The sequence below is a fragment of the Arvicanthis niloticus genome, chromosome 26 (assembly GCF_011762505.2).
Source record: "Arvicanthis niloticus isolate mArvNil1 chromosome 26, mArvNil1.pat.X, whole genome shotgun sequence".
Taxonomy (NCBI): domain Eukaryota; kingdom Metazoa; phylum Chordata; class Mammalia; order Rodentia; family Muridae; genus Arvicanthis; species Arvicanthis niloticus.
In genome coordinates, this window is record NC_133434.1 from 26,360,219 (window position 1) to 26,379,558 (window position 19,340).

The following is a 19,340-nucleotide window of genomic DNA, read 5'->3' on the forward strand; positions in this document are numbered from 1 at the left end:
CTGGGCCACATCTTCTGGTGGCATCCCACATAAAAAGACATCAAAGAAGGAAGCTTTTGCTTTTTTTCTGTTTGCCCTCATTCTCATTGGCCAAGTTCATGTCATGTTCCTAAGACATTCCTTCCCTGGTGGTACTAGAACCTATTTAAATCCTCACTATTCCAATACAGGCTGAAAACAGCTCTCTAGGAGCTCCCTGAGACTCTAACACCAAACTGCAACTACTAAGACATTCAGTCTCATGACCTCAACTACTAACAGATCCTTGGCTGTTCTTTCAGGCGATAGCAATTGTTACATAAGCCACTCCAGCACACACACACACACCACATACACCACACATACACAACACACACACATTTCACTGTGTGTATGTGTATATATATACACATATATATTTCACTTTTTCTGTGAGAACCAGAGACAAACAAAGTTTTCCTCTTCTCTGGATCTTCAGCCTGACTCAAAGCCTGAACTAGGAAAGGTGCTCAGTGATGCTGAGTAGAACCCTACCTGACAGCCTCATCACGAGCTCAGTGATGCTGAGTAGAACCCTACCTGTACAGCCTCATCACGAGCTCAGTGATGCTGAGTAGAACCCTACCTGTACAGCCTCATCACGAGCTCAGTGATGTTGAGTAGAACCCTACCTGTACAGCCTCATCACGAGCTCAGTGATGCTGAGTAGAACCCTACCTGTACAGCCTCATCACGAGCTCAGTGATGCTGAGTAGAACCCTACCTGACAGCCTTATCACGAGCTCAGTGATGCTGAGTAGAACCCTACCTGTACAGCCTCATCACGAGCTTGCTTTTCTTCTTGTCTTCTCTGACGCTCTTCTTGCAATTCATTAAGTCTCTGCTCATATTCCTTCAGTTTTGATAAAACATCATGACGTTTATTCTGAGCTTCAAGAGTATTTATGAAGGCAATCTCATTTACCTACAATGAGAACAAACACAAAGTCAAAATCAAATTAATTCTTTTTAAAAAATTATTTATTTATTTTCATTTTATGTGCATTGGTATTTTGCCTGAATGTATTCTGTGTGACACTGTTAGATCCTGGAGTTACAGACAGTTGTGAGCTACCATCTGGGTGCTAAATTTTGAACCCAGGTCCTCTGGAAGAGCAGTCAGCACCCTCAACCACTGAGCCGTCTCCCCAGTTCCCTCAAATTAATTCTTAAAAGAGAGTAAAAAGTGTGTGTGTGTCTGTCTGTCTGTCTATGTGCATACTCAAGTGTATATACAAATGCATGGCTGTAGGTGCCTACAAAGCACTTAGAGCTGGAGTTACAGGGTACCCATAAGCTTCCTGACATGAGTTCTGGTAACAAACTTCAGGTCCACTGCAAGAACAGAACATACTCTTAACTACTGAGCCACCTCTCTAACTCTTCAATTTAACTCTTATAAATACACAAAATTTAACAATAATTTTACTTAAGAATATTTAAATCATCAGTAAGGCCCAGAGAAAAATAATAAGGTTTTCCTGCCAGTATTACCTTGAAATAAGCCAATGTATATGACAAATTAATAGGGCACTACTGGGCATACAGGGACAGATAGGCCTACATATAACAAAACTAACTTTTATATATCATTCGAATCAACAGATAGATAATTCACAGAGAAATATTTAAAAGCAAACTTCAGAATAAAATATATCATAGTTTCTTGGCCCCATGAAGAATGAACACCTAATATTTGATATCACAGTTCATCCCAAAGGTGACAAATCATTAATTATAAAAATAGACAAATTTTGTCAGTAATTTAAAATCTTATCCTCTCATGCTTTTTCTTGTAAGCCAATGGAATAAATTAAAACATTCCTTTCAAAACAAAAAAATTAAAAACAAACAAGCCTTAGAAAAACAAGTAGCAATGGCAGGGGATGGGGGCCTTTCCCCTACCAGGACTGCCTGGTTGGGCCTCAGTGGGAGAGGATGCTCTTAGTCCTACTGCAGCTGGCTGTCCCAGGGTGAGGTGGTACCCAAATGGAACTTCTACTTCTCGAGGGACAAGGAGGGTGAGACTGGAAGGAAATAAGAACGGGGGAGTGAGCTGGGATATAAAGTGAATGACTGAATGAATTAATGATAATAATCAAAGAAGTACAACATGTTCTCTCTCATAAAAGGATTCTAGAACAAAAAATAATTGGGATACATGAAAGTGTTACTGAAGGCTTTTACAAAAGAAATAGGTAATTGAATGAGGGAATAAGAAAGGTAAGGAGGAATGGATTTGATTAATGTTTACTACCTACAAGCATGAACATGAAACAGTGAAACAGTGTTCTATATATCTAATATATATGCTGATGGTTAAAAAGTTAGATATGAGGCCAGCAAGATGATTGCCTGGGTAAAGATACTCGCTGCCAAGACTGACGACCTGACTTTGAACCACAACAGCCATCTGTTGGAAAAGGAACGAAGTCCAACAGTAGTTCTTTTGACGTTTGACATCTACATATATCCTACAGCATGCACACACACATGCAAGCATACATGCATACACATATACACATAAAATAAATAAATGTAAAAAGAAAAGTTAAAGATGAGCCTATTGTAAGACAGCCAACCAACACTAGGTATTTACAAAAAAATAAACAACTAAAACCAAAAGTAAACATCATCTAAAAGCTTTATAAATGAATTCTCACAGCAGTTATCATTGGAATAGACAAAAACCAGAAGAAAATGGATGTTCACTAATAGGTAACTAGATGAGGGAAGACACAATCAGTACATATAACAAGATAAAATTCAAATAAAAATTAATGAAAGAAGCCAGAAGGATAGGTATGTTCTATATGATCCATTCATATTCTAGAAAACTCAAACATCTACAGTGAGAGAAAGCAGATCAGAAACCTACACATTTATAGAGCTGAAGAAAAAGATGAATTCCTGAGCTAATTTGTGAATGTTCACTGCACTGATAGTTGGAGAGATACACACATGACCAAACTCATCAAACTTAGTCTTTTACAGCTGTGCAGCTTATTCTGTCAAGCAGATCTCAACAGACCTGCTTATTACAAGTATGAGATTGTACCTAGTGAATTTTAAATAAACCAGTAAAATCTTCTGTTATTGTTCAATAAAATACTTGGATAAACGTGTTACAATATTATCCTCTATAAAATGCTCGTGGTTACATGATGAAGCATTCAGCACACACCACACCTTAGCTTCTTCCTCCTGAGCTTTCTTCACGATGGCTTGCAGCTGCACCTCTCGTTTAAACTCAGCATGCAGTAATTTCTCCTCCATCATCCTACGCCGCTGATCCAGTAATTCTTCCTTCCACTTTCGGACATCTTTCTCCTACGTATGACAAATTATCAGGTCATTCACATCAGAATATACAGGAACTCATCAGAAGACTAAGGGGTAAATCGAAAAATTCACGAATATGATTAATGATTAAAAACCAACTACATAGTCAGAATTCCCGTTTCCATGATTCTCTGGCCACTTGGATACTCTTGGCAACAGTGTAGCTGTTATCTCAATTTTCTTATACATATAACAAGAAAATAAGACTTGGTCTTAACCAATACATTGATATCACCTCCTCTGAGGCTCAGGAATATCACAAGAGGAAACGTTAAGAGCTGGAAGACGGGGAGAAGGGCTGCAAAATGATGTCTTCTGGGCACAACATGCCACTACAGTTAGGAATACCAGCTCTAGTACCTACACTAGGTTTGCACTAGGACTGTCAACAGTCATGGATGGGGGGACATCGTGGAACCCGACCTCTCCACGAGGAACTATTTGCTATGAATTGTTGCCTGAAAGTGGAATCATGTCTTCAGTTATGCACCTATTTAGTGAGCCCACCAGACTCCCATGAGTAGTTTCACATCCATGGTCACAAGGATGGCCCTGGTAAAATCTAATAGGTCATAAAAAAAAAAGCTGTGAATGTGGAAATATTGAGACTGGAGTAGAGAGGCAGGAGAGAGATAGACTAGGTGAGAAACAATAATCAGACTGGATATATACAGGTATGAACTTGTCAAAAAATATATATGTACGTTTTAATAAAATCACACTTCTGACAAAGGGGGGCGGGAACAGTACATAACTAACTGAAGAATTAGTTAAATGAATAAACCTCTTAGGACAGTGCATTAGATATTTACAGATTATTATTTCACTGAGTCATGAGACAAAATAAATACTGTGTATGATATTTAATATTAATTATCAGCCTGAATTGGTCGACAAGCACCTAATAGCCAAACCTCTGTGGAAAAGGCTGGGTTAACTCTGGCAACGAATAAAACAAAAGTGAGCCACAGCAATTCATGGGATGGCAACCCAGATCAAAAAAAGGAAAAAGCAAGCTGAATGGTAACAGTTCTTTGCTTTCTGACTACAAATTTCTTTCACACTGCAGCCTCAGCTCCTGTTAATATGACTTCTATAACAGGATGGAGAGTGAACCCTCAAACTATGAACCATAATAAACAAGTCCAACCTTAAGTTTCGTTTGTCAGCATCTGTCACAGCAATGGAAAAAGTAAATTAATACATGGTGGATATCTTTACTAAGTCTAGTATTTAAATAAAACAATCTATAATCAAGAAAAATACTTTAAATTCTAAACATTTCAAAAAAAAAAAGTAAAAATGTATTCAGTGCGCCAGGATATTAGATTCAGTATGAAGGCAGATGTACATGAATAGAAAGAGCAATGAATATGTCACTTGGATTTTATCTAAAATCCATAATTATATGTGGAATAACATAAACAAGTATGCAGAAATTTTAGTATAGTAGGAACCACTCCTTAAAATTTGAACTCCATAAAACTGTTCAGTGGAAAAAGGACAGCATTTTCAACAAATAGTGCTGGTTCAACTGGAGGACAACAAGTAAAAGAATGCAAATCGATCCATAATTATCTCCTTGTACAAAGCTCAAGTCCAAGTAAATAAAGGACCTTCACATAAAACCAGATACACTGAAACTAACAGAAGAGAAGATGGGAAGAATCTTGAATACTTGGGCACAGGGGAAAAGTTCCTGAACAGAACACAAATGGCTTATGCTCTAAGATCAAGAATTGACAAATGGGACTCATAAAACCACAAATCAGTCTGGTGGTTCCTCAGAAAATTGGACATAGCATTACCTGAGGATCCAGCTATACCACTCCTGGGCATATACGCAGAAGAAGCTCCAACATATAATAACAAGGACACATGCTCCACTATGTTCATAGCAGCCTTATTTATAATAGCTAGAATCTGGAAAGAACCAAGATGTCCTTCAACAGAAAAATGAATACAAACAATGTGGTACATTTACACAATGGAGTATTACTCAGCTATTAAAAACAATGAATACAAGAAATTCTTAGGTAAATGGATGGAACTAGAAAATATCATCCAGAGTGAGGTAACCCAATCACAAAAGAATGCACATGGTATTCACTCACTGATAATTGGATATCAGCCCAGAAGCTCTCCATACTCAAGATTCAACTCACAGATCACATGAAGTTCATGAAGAAGAAAGACCAAGTGAGGGTTCTTCAGTCCTTCTTAGAAGGAGTAACAAAATACTCAAGAGAGCAAATATGGAGACAAAGTATGGGACAGAAACTGAAAGAGGGGCTGTCTGGAGACCATTCCACCTGGGTGTCCATCCCTTGTGTAGTCACCAAAGGTAGACGCTGATGTGGATGTCAGGAAGTACATACTGACAGGAACCTGATATAGCTGTCTCTTTAGAGGTCTGCCAGAGTCTGACATATTCAGAGGCGGATGCTCACAGCTAACCATTGAACTGATCACGGGGTTCCCAATGGAGGAGTTAGAGAGAAGACTGAAGGAGCTGAAAGTGTTTGCGGCCCAATGAGGAGAGCAACAATACCAACCAACCAGAGCTCCCAGGGTACAAACCACCAGCCTGGGAGCACATAGAAAGGGACCCATGGCTCCAGCTGTATATGAACTGTAGGGCGTAGGTGGGAGAGGAAGCCCTTGGTCCCATGAAGGATGGATGCCCCAGTGTGGGGGAATTAAAGGGTGGGGGTAGGTGGGGGCACATCCTCATAGAAGCAGGAGGAGAGGGGATGGGATACAGGGTTCCTGGGCAGGGGAGGGGATGGGTTAAGGGGATAACATCTGAAATATAAATAAAATATCCAATAAACAAAGAAAAAAATTGAGCTCTAAACATGTTCCTCATGTAACACTAAAACCCACCTGTATTCTCAAACTCAGTTTTCACACCTATAAAATGGTAAATATCTGTACTGTGTTCCACACAGTTACTGTGGTCAGATTTACTCAGAACAATGTTAAAATAAGAACCTATTATAAAATTGGAAAGTGGAATTACTACCGAAATTAGAAAATTCACAGGGAAGGCTGAATTAAGCCAGAGAATTTCCACAAAAATTTCAGCAATCTTTGAATTGTTCACATGAAGAAATCACATTATTAATGCAAAACTGCACTGCATAATTTTTTGTTCCTATTTTAAAATAGGACATGGCTATGATAGAGAACATATAATCTAAAAATAAAGTAATTCACTTTGGAGAAATCCACAGAATAATAGATTGCTTTTCATATGCAATCCATTCTAAATGACAAACTCTTAAGACAAAAGAAAGATCACATTATCTTCCACCACTAGCAAACTTTTTTTATTTACATTTCAGATGTCATCCCCTTTCCCCATTTCACCCACCCAGAAACCCCCTATCCCATCCCCCTCCCCTTTTTGCTTTTATACCATTTTAATTACTTCTAAGTATTAAGGTCAGTTCTAGGTTGAGGAATTAGCTCTACAATAGATGCAAATAGTCAAAGAACAAGCCAAACAATAAACACAAATAGTCAAAGAACAAGCAAGGCTTTAAACACAATTATGTGAACAGTCCCATGATCACTGTTTCTAAGGGCTTATCAAGATGACCAAAATATCTGAACCTACTTCCCTGTCCTAGCGCAAAGTCATTGTCATGTCTGAAGCCAACTTCCTTGTTCTAGTTTAAAATTTAGATTCCTGCCTGAAATTACTTCTTTGTTCTAGCCTAATGTCAGATTCCTGCTTAAAGCCTACTTCCTTGTCCTTGGCCAAGGTCATATTCCTGCCAATCAGCCCATTTCTTTGTCTTTGGCCCATGTCAGATTCTTGCTAAGCAGCCTCAAAGGCTCTCCACCTCTCCTTTTTTTTTAAATTTCATTAACAAGACTGATTTCATTAACGACTGTCTTAGGTTGTTCTGACAAGAATGCCTTCCTTACCCGTCATGGAATATGCATTATCAAAAGCAATGTACTTCTGACTCAGGTTGGTAAGGCTCTGTGCAGATTCTTACTTGTCCTTGGCTTGCCAGCCTGTTAAATTAATAACTCTGTCTGGGGTCCATTTTCAGTTTTAAGACATGTACTTTGGCTGCCAACATGCTGATGTTGTTAAAGACAAGCTTTAACATGATGAGCAGAAATAAAAGTATTCCCAGAACAAAAAGGGCTAGCATGATCAAGGTATATATGCCATTCTTGAAGCTTGACCAAAATAGAAATACTGATCTCAGGGCATGAGTAATTTTATCTGCAGTATCTGCTGCATCAGCAGAGCGGCAGTCTTTAAATTCATAAGCTCACTATGCAAAGTTAAAACATCCAGAGAGGTGTTAGAATTATGCCAAATACACTACAAGTATCTTTAAACATTTTTGTAATTATAATGACTACCATTGTAAATTTTAAAAGTAACACAAATCTAATGGTATTTGACCTGACACTCGAGATGGCTCCTTACTCTTAAACTCTGAACCTCCTTCCAATAATTTGAAGAGGATAAAGAGTATCAATCTGTTGTTCCAAATGCCTATCTAAATCCTCTTGAATACTCAACACATTAGTAACATTTTTTTGCTAAGGGATTAAAAAAATAGCTGTCTTATCCCCGTACACCACAAATTTGTATAAATCATGTTTTTTTAAATTTTTTTTTTTTTTAAATTTGGATGCGAAGGAACTTTCTGTTGAGTATCTATGGCACCCTACAACTAGGTATACTTATACCTAGGTGAAAGGGAAGGACCCACTTACTGGCCTATGACCTGATCCCAATCAGTTGTTTAATATGGGGAAGAGGGCATGTGTGTGTGTTTTCTGCAGGATGCTGAAGGAGCATGGTGGCTGACAGAGTGATGGGTGAGACATGCTGGTGCTGGGACAAAGAATGTTGCTGACCTGTGAGCTTACTGAGTGCTCTGACAATGGTGACTGGGAAACTGTATTGGGCATATGTTCCTGACCCACCTTTGCTTGCCTATATTCCAGATGGGACAAGCTGCCGTGCCTCAAGTTTTTAGACACTGTGAAACAAAGAATCAAAAAGAGAAGTTATAATGACTCTTTTATTTTTTTTTAAGGTGACCAGTTATTCAGACTCCATCATGGACTGGTCTAGAAATCAATCCAATATTGGAAATAACAGTCTTCATTTGGAGGTCTGGTTCTGAACATTTTTCAATATATTTAGAAGTTAGTTACAGTTCTCTATGATGTTATGTTAGCAAGAGATAAAGTTGAGATAGGATCTGGATTTTTAAAAAGTGTTAGTACATGTGGTAAGGCTCTTTTAATTGTCAAGTTAAAATTAGTTTTGTTTCTTCTACAGTATTTAATGTAAGTTGCATTGAGTGTACATTTTATAATTGTGTTAGTGTGTTGAAACCTGGCATGTCTGTTATGGAGGTCTATCAACCTCTTTTATTTTATTGCCCTGAGTATTACAGAACTTTGGTATTCTGAAAAAGCTTGCAAATACTGGAAGAAGCAAATTTAACACCTGTATTCCGAAGTATCTAATGCTACCTCACTCATTTTTATAACCATCCTTATTGCATTATTGTATTCAGTATTCTTCAGGAATGTAAATAATACACTTAACCTGTACATATTAGTTGTCCAAGTACTAAAAGGCTTCTTTTGTCATATGTGTGAGGCAATCAGCCACTTACATGGTTCCCAATAATTAAAGTCAATTGTTACTAATTTTGTAGTATAATGTCCTCCCCCAATTGTGTTAGTATTATAATCCAAACAAACCAAAAAGTGATGATATAAAGACAGTACTGCTTCTTCCTTATTAGCTGACACGTGTTCTCTCTTTTAAACCTAATTACTTTGTAGGGAAACCACCAGATCAATATGAAGACACCCAGACTATAAGAAGGACACCTAGAAAGGAACTGGGCATTCTAGATAATAGCAAACCATGAATTTAGAACTAGGAACAGTAGCAGTGAGTTTAGCAGAATTTCCTCCAAACCCCAGGTGACTGAAAGTCTCATCTCAAAACCAGAGCAAAGACTACTAGATAGTCTATTTTTGGTTTGCCACAAAAAAACAAGTGATCGTGTATTAAACATCCATCCATCCTATCCAAAGTTATGTTTTATATACCCCATTTAAGCACCATGCAGGCCATAATATACTTGTTATTTTACAGACAGAATCTGAAACATATAGAAAACAGAGTCCTTTATAGACGTGTCCACAAATTAGATCTATCTCTATGTGCTTTGAGGAGCCACCACACTAACTTCCACAGTGACTACATTTTATATTCCCCCTAAAAGTACATGTTTATTCTCTGTTCCCCACATCATCATTAGCTTTAGTTGTCCAGGCTTTTCAAATAAGTCTAATTCTGATAATTTCATGCACAAGAACTATATTTGTATCATTTCTACCCCTCCCTCTTCCTTCTGCAACTCTTCCCATGTTTATCACATTCCATCTCAAATTCATGGCTTCTTGTTATTTATTACTTTATGTTATTACTTTCTCTCTGTGTCTGTCTCTGTTACTCTAGCTCTCTCTCCCCCCTCCCACTCCCTTTCCCTCAACTTAATGACTTCTGCTGTGAGAAAGTATCTTGTATTTATGAGAGGGAGGCTGTTCTCATTAAATCTCAACAATAGTCATTAACAATACTAGCACAGTAACACCATCAGCTGACCTGACATGGATGAAGACTCCTAGATGAAGAGCTACAGGCAATAAATGCCTGGAGAGAGAGAGAGAGAGAGAGAGAGAGAGAGAGAGAGAGAGAGAGAGAGAGAGAGAGAGAGAGAGAGAGAGAGAGAACGAACGGAACACAAACACCATTTTTTTCCAGGGAAGAGCCCCAAAGAGTTATCCAATCTCAAGTGGTCAGGATTCTCTTAATCCCACCTACTCTGACCGGAATATAATAAAACCTCTTAAGTAGTTTTAATTTCCAACTCTCTAGGTGGGCATTATTCTATAGGAATCTACTGGATATTATTCGAATTGGATGTTACCTAATTCTCTCACTGACCAAGGACAGTGAACACTTTCAAACGTATTTCTTCACAAGAGAAAACATATGTCTGCAGCCAATAACCCATAGTTGTGGGGCTCTCAGTCCCCAGGGTTGAATCTATCACTATTATTCCCTTAAACAAATATAGTAGCAAACTGCTATTTATATTTGCATCACCCTGTCCACAGATTAGTGCAGCTCTCAGACTTCATCAGAGAAATTCAATCAGTACATAGTGGTTAATGCAGAAACTCACAACTGGTCACAGTGCAGAAGATAAGTGTGTGTCAGTAGTGTTCAATCATCATAGAAGAGGAAGTGGAAAGACTGTAATAGCCAGACGCAGAAAAGGGCAAAAGCAAAATAGTATCTTCTAGGCATGAAAGCTCCACTGCACTCATGAATTCATAGAAACAGTGGCTGCCTGCATAAGACCTGCTATAAGATCAAATCAACGCTCTAATGCAGGGTGAAGAGAGGGGTTCATAAGTTCCCCAGCCCAATAGAGGGCCTAAGGAGAGTTGGCGGCTTCTAGAGGGGGGAGAATCTGTTAACTTTATGGGTGTGGATCCTTTCATTGAACTCTGTTATATAAAAGTGTGTGTGTGTGTGTGTGTGTGTGTGTGTGTGTGTGTACCATGCTCCAATGGATGACACAACATCCAAGAATATATGCACAACACAAACTGAGTTGAAGAGTGATGGTGACAGTGGTAAAGGTAACAGTGACAACAAAAGAAAGTTGAGCAATTTAAGGAGACACGGCAGGGAGGTATGGATCTAGGAAGTGTAACAAGGAGAAATTTAGGGTAGATGTGATCAAAATATACTATATAAAATTCTCAAAAAATTGATATATTTTTAAAATTTACATTTTCTAGACAGCTATATTCAGCACATAATCTCTGTCATTTTGGGAAAGGCCATCCTATCAGGTGTGAAGGAATATATTACTGAAGTTTAACTTGCATTTCCCTGATCATTACAGAAGTTCAACAGCTTTATAAGTATTTTTTTAGCCATCCAAATTTCCCTTGAGGAGTAAATTAGACTCTTGACCAATGTGTACAGGTTACTATTGCTCTAGACATTCAGTTGTCCCAAGACCTAGTTTTTTGCATATTCATACCATATCTGATCACCCTACAAATATCTTTTGCTAATTGTAAGTTCTCTTGGTTTCAGTTTATCCTCTTTGCTATGCAGAAGTGGTTTAACTCGTGTGACACCACTTGTCTAGCTTTGTTTTCAGTGCTTATATCTTAGTGTGATATCAAAAAATGAATGCCAATATGTTTCTCCCTAGGCAGTCTTAAAAAGCTCTGTAATTCTGAGTTGTCTTTGAAATATTTAACCCATGTTACACTGATTTTTTTTTTTTTTTTTCGAGACAGGGTTTCTCTGTGTAGCCCTGGCTGTCCTGGAACTCGCTCTGTAGACCAGGCTGGCCTCGAACTCGGAAAGCCGCCTGCCTCTGCCTCCCAAGTGCTGGGATTAAAGGCATGCGCCACCACCACCTGACATTACACTGATTCTTGTGTGTGCTATAGAATACAAGTGTTACTTAATCCTTCTTTTGTCTTTCAATATCCAGTTTTCAATGCACCACTTTCTTTATTGCATTCTTGGTGATCTTAACAAATGATCAGTAGGATGGGTTGGAGAGATGAGGCTAAGAGCACTTGATGTTCTTCCAGAAGAACAGAGTTTAGTTTCCAAAATCCAAAGGGTGGCTAACAATCATCTGTAATACCCTCTTCTGGCCATTACACAAGCAAAATACCCATACACAGATAAAAAAAAATCTTTAAAAAGCAATTTTGGAAAAGCTCAGTAGCAGTGGTAGCCCAGACTTACCTCTAGCTCCACAATCATATATGCATATTGTAAGTATGCATATATGCATAAGTATTGTAGCATTTTTGATGAATATGCCTGTGTAATAAAGTTGAAATCAGAAAACCTGATGTTTCCGGATTTTTTTCTTAGCCAAGATTAGTTTTTTTTACTTGTGTTCTTTTATATTTCCTTTTGAATTTTAGCATTTTTTTCTTTTTCAATTTGTGAAAAAAAGAAATCTCAAACCAGAGAAAAATGAGCTATTCCACAGAATCTGAAGGTTCTTCTAGTAGTATGACATTGCAACTGATTATTTCTTCTAATCAATGAACATTAAAAATTTTTCCATTTGTCTTCATTTTCTTTCACCATTTTCAGTATACATTTTTAACTTTTAATGCTTAGATTAATTTATTTCTTACATTGTGAATACCATTCCTTTCTCTTTTACAGAGTTTACTTTAGCTGGATATGATAACACGCAACTATAACCAGCAATTAGAGGGCAGAGGTAGAAGGATCATGAATCCTGGTTCTTCAGTGTACTTCAGTGATCAAATCTGTTGCTGAATTTCTCCACTAATACTTTAATTTGATCACACTGTCCTTTTTCTCCCAGATTTTTTTTTTGTTGGATTGAACAGGAAAAATACACTCAGTATTCCCCTTTATAGTTTCTACATGTCATATCAGTATCATACTTAACTCCTCACAGACAGCAAACATCTGAGTAGCACACCCAATTTATTTATCACACCCTGAGCTCAAACTCTTAATTACTCCTAGTTCAGTTACCAGATGAAGAACATACAAACCTTTCTTGTCCCCGACTTACTCACTTTGGTGAGTACGGTATCTTTTTACTGTTGTTGTTGTTGTTATAAAAGCCAAGGGCATGTTTAAGTATTAGCAAGCCAGTAATTATCATATTTTATACTAAACAAATTATGTTCTCTGATCCGAACCCCATTAACAAACTAGTATGCTTTCTATGAATAAAAGAAAAACAGGCTCAGTTAATCATAAAATACAGGACCTCTTTGAGAACTTGGTTGATGGCCCTTCCTAATAAAAGCACAGTAACTTGAAGGTCTGTAACAAATTCTTGTGCTTTCCATGGGAAATGCACTCTTTCTACTGTGCTGGCCTTGAAGTGGGAAAAGAAAGAACTTCAGGACAGAGAGGGGCTCAGAAGCAAATGTTAAGCTAGCTGTGGGCCATTTTGATACTTCTAACCACAGAAGCACAAAGACCTGATGAATCACTTACACTGTCAGCTTCAACTCTAGGTGAGTACAAATCCAGGTAGAACTGGCCTGTAATTCACATTTGGCCAAATAGGACATGATATTTTGTTCTTTGACTAACTGTTACAGCCCTGAGATAATAATATGCATTAAATGTTTACTTCTTATACCAAATATACATCACTTCAGTCTTAACAGTCCTGGAAAATAAGTCATTTAGAATAAAAAAAGAAACATAAACTCTAAAGATGTTAATCCATTTAAATCACAAAAGATGGTTTCTAGTAAGCTCTAAAGTGCAAAACAAAACAAAAAAAAGTTTCCTCTTTAATACTGTATTTACATCTGGAAATACTACTCCAACAATGGTGACCAGAAGAGTCTTTGAAGTTATGTAAATAGAAAGTAGTCAGACTCAAAAGTCACAGCAGAATCAGCAAGATGGCTCAGTGAAGAAGCACACTTGTCTAGCATGATGTCCTGAGTTTAATTTCAGGGACCATGTGGTCAAAGGAAAGAACCAACTCTCACAAGTTCTCCTTTAACCTTGCAGACACATCACACATCACACACACACACACACACACACACACACACACACACACACACACACCATACGAAATAGGGTCTGAGGTACTATTGCAGTTAATGTTCATGGCCCATGATACCATCAAATACCATGAGTATATCTGTGGTCTGGGCTGCTGGCTGTGCTGCCACTGGGCACCATACTGACCTAAGTGGCCTGCACTGTCACCTGAGGCAATGTGATATCCAGATTCATGCTTCCAGCTAAAGCCATGACTGAATACAAGGCCCTACTGCAGCTGGGGTCTGTGTTGATGTCCAATGCCCATGTTACCACTTATGCTGCTGTGAGGGGCCATACTGATATGAGTGGCATGTACTGCCACCTGAGTCTATGGTGATATATGGGTCTATGTTGCTGCCAAGGGCCTTGACTGAGTCCATGGTCCTACTGCAGCATGGAGCCATGTTCATAGGCACTGTTCCCAGATATCAAGTAGAGGTCCATGATCTAGGTTCCAGCTGAATATGAAGAGCAAGAAAGCTACTTCTGCAATGATATTGATGATTGCAGATACACAGTTGCAAAAAAGGGACATAAAAGAAGGCTTCTGTTATAACCCCTACCCTTACCACAACCCCACCCAAAATGTAGCAGTCTCAACAGAAAGCCATCAAAGAGAACTCTTAAGGAGTGTGATGGGGATGCTAAAGTCTACCTCCCAACAACTGATGGCTTCTGGCAGGGGTTTAGAAGGGAAATGACTCAGTTCTATCTAAGAGGCATGCCACCACTCAGTGTGAAGATGCCTCAGTGAGTATATAGATAATACAAATTGGGCCTGAGGTCTAAGGAAGATCACAAAGGTGGGGCGCATGGAAAGACTGGGAAAGGAGTGTGACTGGGATGCGTGATGTAAAATTTCTAAAGAATCAATTAAATAATGTTACACTAAAAAATCTAAGTTACAGTAAATATAAAGAAATTCTAAACTAACAAGAAACCTTTCTCTGATGCTTAGCTACTGCATCACAGAAATCAGCTCCATGAAAACGTCACTACTGGGACTAAGAACCTGCATATATGAGACAGACCATAATTGTCCAATTTAATAAAAGGCTGAAAATTAGAACTGGATCATGTAAGGGGCTCACTTTTTCTTCTGGGGGAGGGGCTACTGAGAATTGAAGCAAAGCCCTCCTAGATGCTACTCAAGCCCTCTACGTGAGCTCCACTCTCAGCCTCTGATACGCTGCTCACTGTGCCTGATAGTAAGATTTCACCGTTGTTCCAAAAGAAGTACCATCATGTTCCTATGCATGAAGTCTATCCATGTGCATTTTAATATATCTGCCCCATGGAAGAAAGGCTGAAAAATATGAAAATGTAAAGGTATGCACTGAGAAACAAGTGCTGTGGTTAGAGAGACAAAAGCTGCAGATCGAATGGTTTTGCAAAACAGGAGTGCCTTATGTCTGCTAGGAAAACTGACCTCTTCATTCATTATTACAAAAAAGAAGAAATTTCAGACTAAAATAATAATCAAAATTATAAAACAAGCAATACCATATATATCACTTACTCAAATACTTGCAAGAGATTCAACAGAATCAGTGACAAATGAGGTTTAAAAGAGTAATAAAATTGTACTATGAATAAAGCAAGATTTCCTTTCTGTTCCAAAACAGATGTTTTGTTTCCCCAAGTAAATATATTTTTCACTGAATTTATTTCATAGTTGTTTCTAATTTCTTGAATTCTACTCCAAATTCAACCAAAGTCTCCTATGCCCTTAACACAAAGTTCCAACAGTTGTAAAATTCAAACTGTGTCTCTACAACTTTCTCTGGGGTAGCTTGTACAACCCATGTCTCATAATAAATTAGTTTTATTGTCTTATTTCACCTACCTTTGCATTTTTCAAATGTGTTTCCTGATATGGTCACACAAAAAGGAGTGTCCCATTTCCCTGCCATTTCATATTGTCAGTTCCTTCAGAAAAGCAGCTGGCTCCTTGGTTAGAGCAGAAAGCAGCACACATCTCAGGTCAAAGGTGAGGAAACACACAGTTGCTAAGGTGGACGAGTTCCTAGCTTTCTTGTGCTCCAGTTTTCCCTGTTAGTGTATTCATGGAGCTAATTGCATCAGGTGAATTTTACAAGTGTCTCAGGGAGTCTTTTTACATTTCAAAAGACAGATTTATAGTCATGAGATAGCAATGATAGCACTATCCTTAATAACTTCGACAGACTTCCATAGAGAAACTATTTTGAATACTTTGTCAAAAAACTTGTAGATTTCCAAGTATTTGCAGCAATTGCTGGGGTTTTACTATGTTCCTATAATGTAGTTAGGGTTTCTTCATGTTGGGGTTCCTTTTGTCTCTGCATTGTTATCTGGTTGCTTTTTAAAAGTAATCAATTTGCCCAAGTATAATAGCTGGCTTCAGTATTTGGAAGGCCACCACCCAGGGAAGCAGATTTTGAAGCACTGACGGGGATAAGCAAACAGAAGATAATACTGATGCACAAAGTGTGGAGTACATGCACTCTGGGTCTAGAGCTGTGCAGCATAGCATGGCAGTCTGAGGGCTGGTGTGAGTAACACCAATAGCTACCAATGTTTACCAGGTACAAAAGATTCTGGGTATTTGTAGTACCCAAGCAGGATGCTGTCCTCCACAACAGCACATCTGTGTTGAGCAGTACATGTGCTAGTAAATAAGGGCCAGGGCAAGAAATGGTTAAGGGACACCGTTAGGACAAGCAGCACAAACAGCTATGGAATCTGTCTTGAGTATACATATGACAGTCGGGGGTTATTTACACAGACTACAGTACTGGCAGCATATGTATCCAGTGACAATGACTGAGAGCTTATGCCTCTGAAGCTATCCAGTGACAATGACTGAGAGCTTATGCCTCTGAAGCTATCCAGTGACAATGACTGAGAGCTTATGCCTCTGAAGCTATCCAGTGACAATGACTGAGAGCTTATGCCTCTGAAGCTAAGGGAGATGGCCACAGCTACTCTAAGAGTAGCAAAAATCTAAGCCAGATCAGGGAGCAGGGCGAGCCCCACAAGCATGTACACAAAACAAGCCTAATGATTTCAACTTCAAAACTCTCCTAACAAGGAATTCTGTATTTTGGACAGGCCTACTCAAAGAAAATGGCAAAAGACAATATATACCTTTAAAAAACTTTGCAAAATATCCATTTACTAAATAGTTTAGAAAAGACAAACTCTTAAAAAAAAAAAAAAAGGTAGTTTGAAACATTGCCTTTATTTTCTACAACATGTATTTTTATGACCTTTAGTCTCAGAACAAAAAACCTTACTTGAAAATAATCTACCAACTTATGATTATCATTTTATTTTTAAAAATGTAAACACTTACCCTTTCTAACAACTTTTGAAGCTTTAGTGTCTTCTCTTCACGTAGCTTTTCCCTTAATTGTTGAGCTTTCATGTGTTTTTCTTCATACTTCTTCTTAGATTCTGCGATTGTCCTATTAATACACACAAATTAACAAGAAACACACGTATTCACATGACAAAGCTAAAACCAGGAATTTGTGGGCTCCAAACATCTTATCATGTACACAAGACCATTTCTCCACAGTGCTTGTCATTTTCAATAGATATGGAATGTCCTGATAGAAGATACCAAAGACAGAATCACAATTTCTTACTATCAATCACTTCAAGCGAATTTTCAAACGCCAGACCTTTTACGAGATGGTGAGGAAAGCTTTTCATGCATGTGAATCCCATGTCCTGGAAGCCTAGCAGGCTCCTCTTCTACAATATCCCCCCAGGATGTATTCTGACGCCACGATTCACGAGCTGACAGAAGACAATAAAATAAAATGAGAAAACAGTTATTATTTAGCCACGTACTTCTTTAAAGTTAACTTTTGAGAATTTTTTAAACACACATGTACATACACTTATGTGGGCACTGGAGGACAAGCTACAGTGTCGTTCTCACTAAACCCTGTCCACTTTCTTTGGCACTGGATCTCTCACTGGCCTGGAGTTTATCAATTAAGCTATGTTGCTGAGCCAGCAAGCTCCAGGGATATACCTGACTCCACTTCCCAGTGCTGGATACATAAGCACACATAACCATGGCTGGCATATGGTTTGGGGACTACTTCCAGTCTCATGCTTGTAAAACACGCATTTTACTGAGTGAGCTACCGCCACAGGAAAAACACTTTTAAAAACATTTCTACCTCAAATTATTTTTACCTAAAAACTGCATATAATATGATCTAGTATCTCCCACTGTGCCTATCAACCAAATATTCAAAGACATTATACATACAGTACCTTCATAATCTGCGAGAACATCATTCCAGTCCAGAGACATACCACAGAAAGACAGGCTCCCACTACCCACACTGGCCTAGAATGTAATAAAACACATGCAACACATCAAAAAAACAAAATAAAACAAAACACCCCTTAGTTTTGCACACAACATTATAAACTTAAAAATGAACTACATATAAAATTCTCCTATCAACTTCTAATAAACTTCACTGAATCAAACAAACGAAAGCAAAACTATAATCTCTTATATAGTCATAATTCCCAAGTTAAAATACTCAGACTATGTATTTTAAGAGTTCACTAGCCATTCACAGGAACCAATGAATTATATTTCAAAACAAGTAACCTAGTCTTACACAAAGCATACACTGGAATTAAAAGTTATTCGGTAGTAATTAATAGAAAGACATGAAATATAAAACTTATGATTGTTTTATTTTCCTCCATTAACATGTATACCCTGAGTAATTAGCAATAAAGCAATTCATCATTCTCTATTCAGTAGTAGGACAAAATAAGAATAATACTTTCTTCAGTCCCTAGAAATTACAGTCTGAAGAATACTGGATTCTTCCTTTCTGATAGACACAATTTCTTGATTTGTAAAATGACAATGACAGCTTTCTACTTATCAACTGCATCACATATGAAAGCATTTTGTAATCAGTAACGCTGAAAAAAAGGTTTGCTACTGCTCATTATCTAAATCACCACGACAAAGTTTACTATTATTCAAGATTCAAAAACACTAAAAAGCTCACAGAAAAATCACTGTCGTTGTCAGTCTCGATATTAATGTCATTGTTTTCTTCAGCTTCAATTTCTCTGGTTAACTGTTCTTCTTCAGCAATAGCACTGGCAATGGCTTCTTCATTGGCCTTTTCCAGACGGTCTGCTAGCTCTTCTTTTTTAGCAAGAACTTCTGCCATGGACTTTATTTTTTTTTTAAAGGGTAAAATCATGAAACATTAATAAGTATTTTCTTTCTTTCTATGGTAATCATAAACTAGTGTGCGCACACCATGCG

The 19,340-nt window shown here is 38.0% G+C and overlaps 1 protein-coding gene across 6 annotated transcripts in view; it reads right to left on the reverse strand.

Annotated features, from left to right (window-relative positions):
• Positions 1-19,340, reverse strand: part of Scaper (S-phase cyclin A associated protein in the ER) — a 325,065-nt gene that overhangs the window by 221,802 nt on the left and 83,923 nt on the right. For 5 of the 6 annotated variants that reach the window (XM_076925321.1, XM_076925318.1, XM_076925323.1 and 2 more), the window contains exons 12-17: positions 19,075-19,245; positions 18,311-18,386; positions 17,704-17,821; positions 17,373-17,484; positions 3,208-3,348; positions 788-943 (exon numbers count right to left, since the gene is read on the reverse strand). In XM_076925321.1, the coding sequence (XP_076781436.1) occupies positions 788-943; positions 3,208-3,348; positions 17,373-17,484; positions 17,704-17,821; positions 18,311-18,386; positions 19,075-19,245 (774 nt within the window). Of the gene's footprint in view, positions 1-558; positions 575-787; positions 944-3,207; positions 3,349-17,372; positions 17,485-17,703; positions 17,822-18,310; positions 18,387-19,074; positions 19,246-19,340 lie in introns of those variants that run through there. The other variant, XM_076925324.1, reaches the window with a different exon arrangement.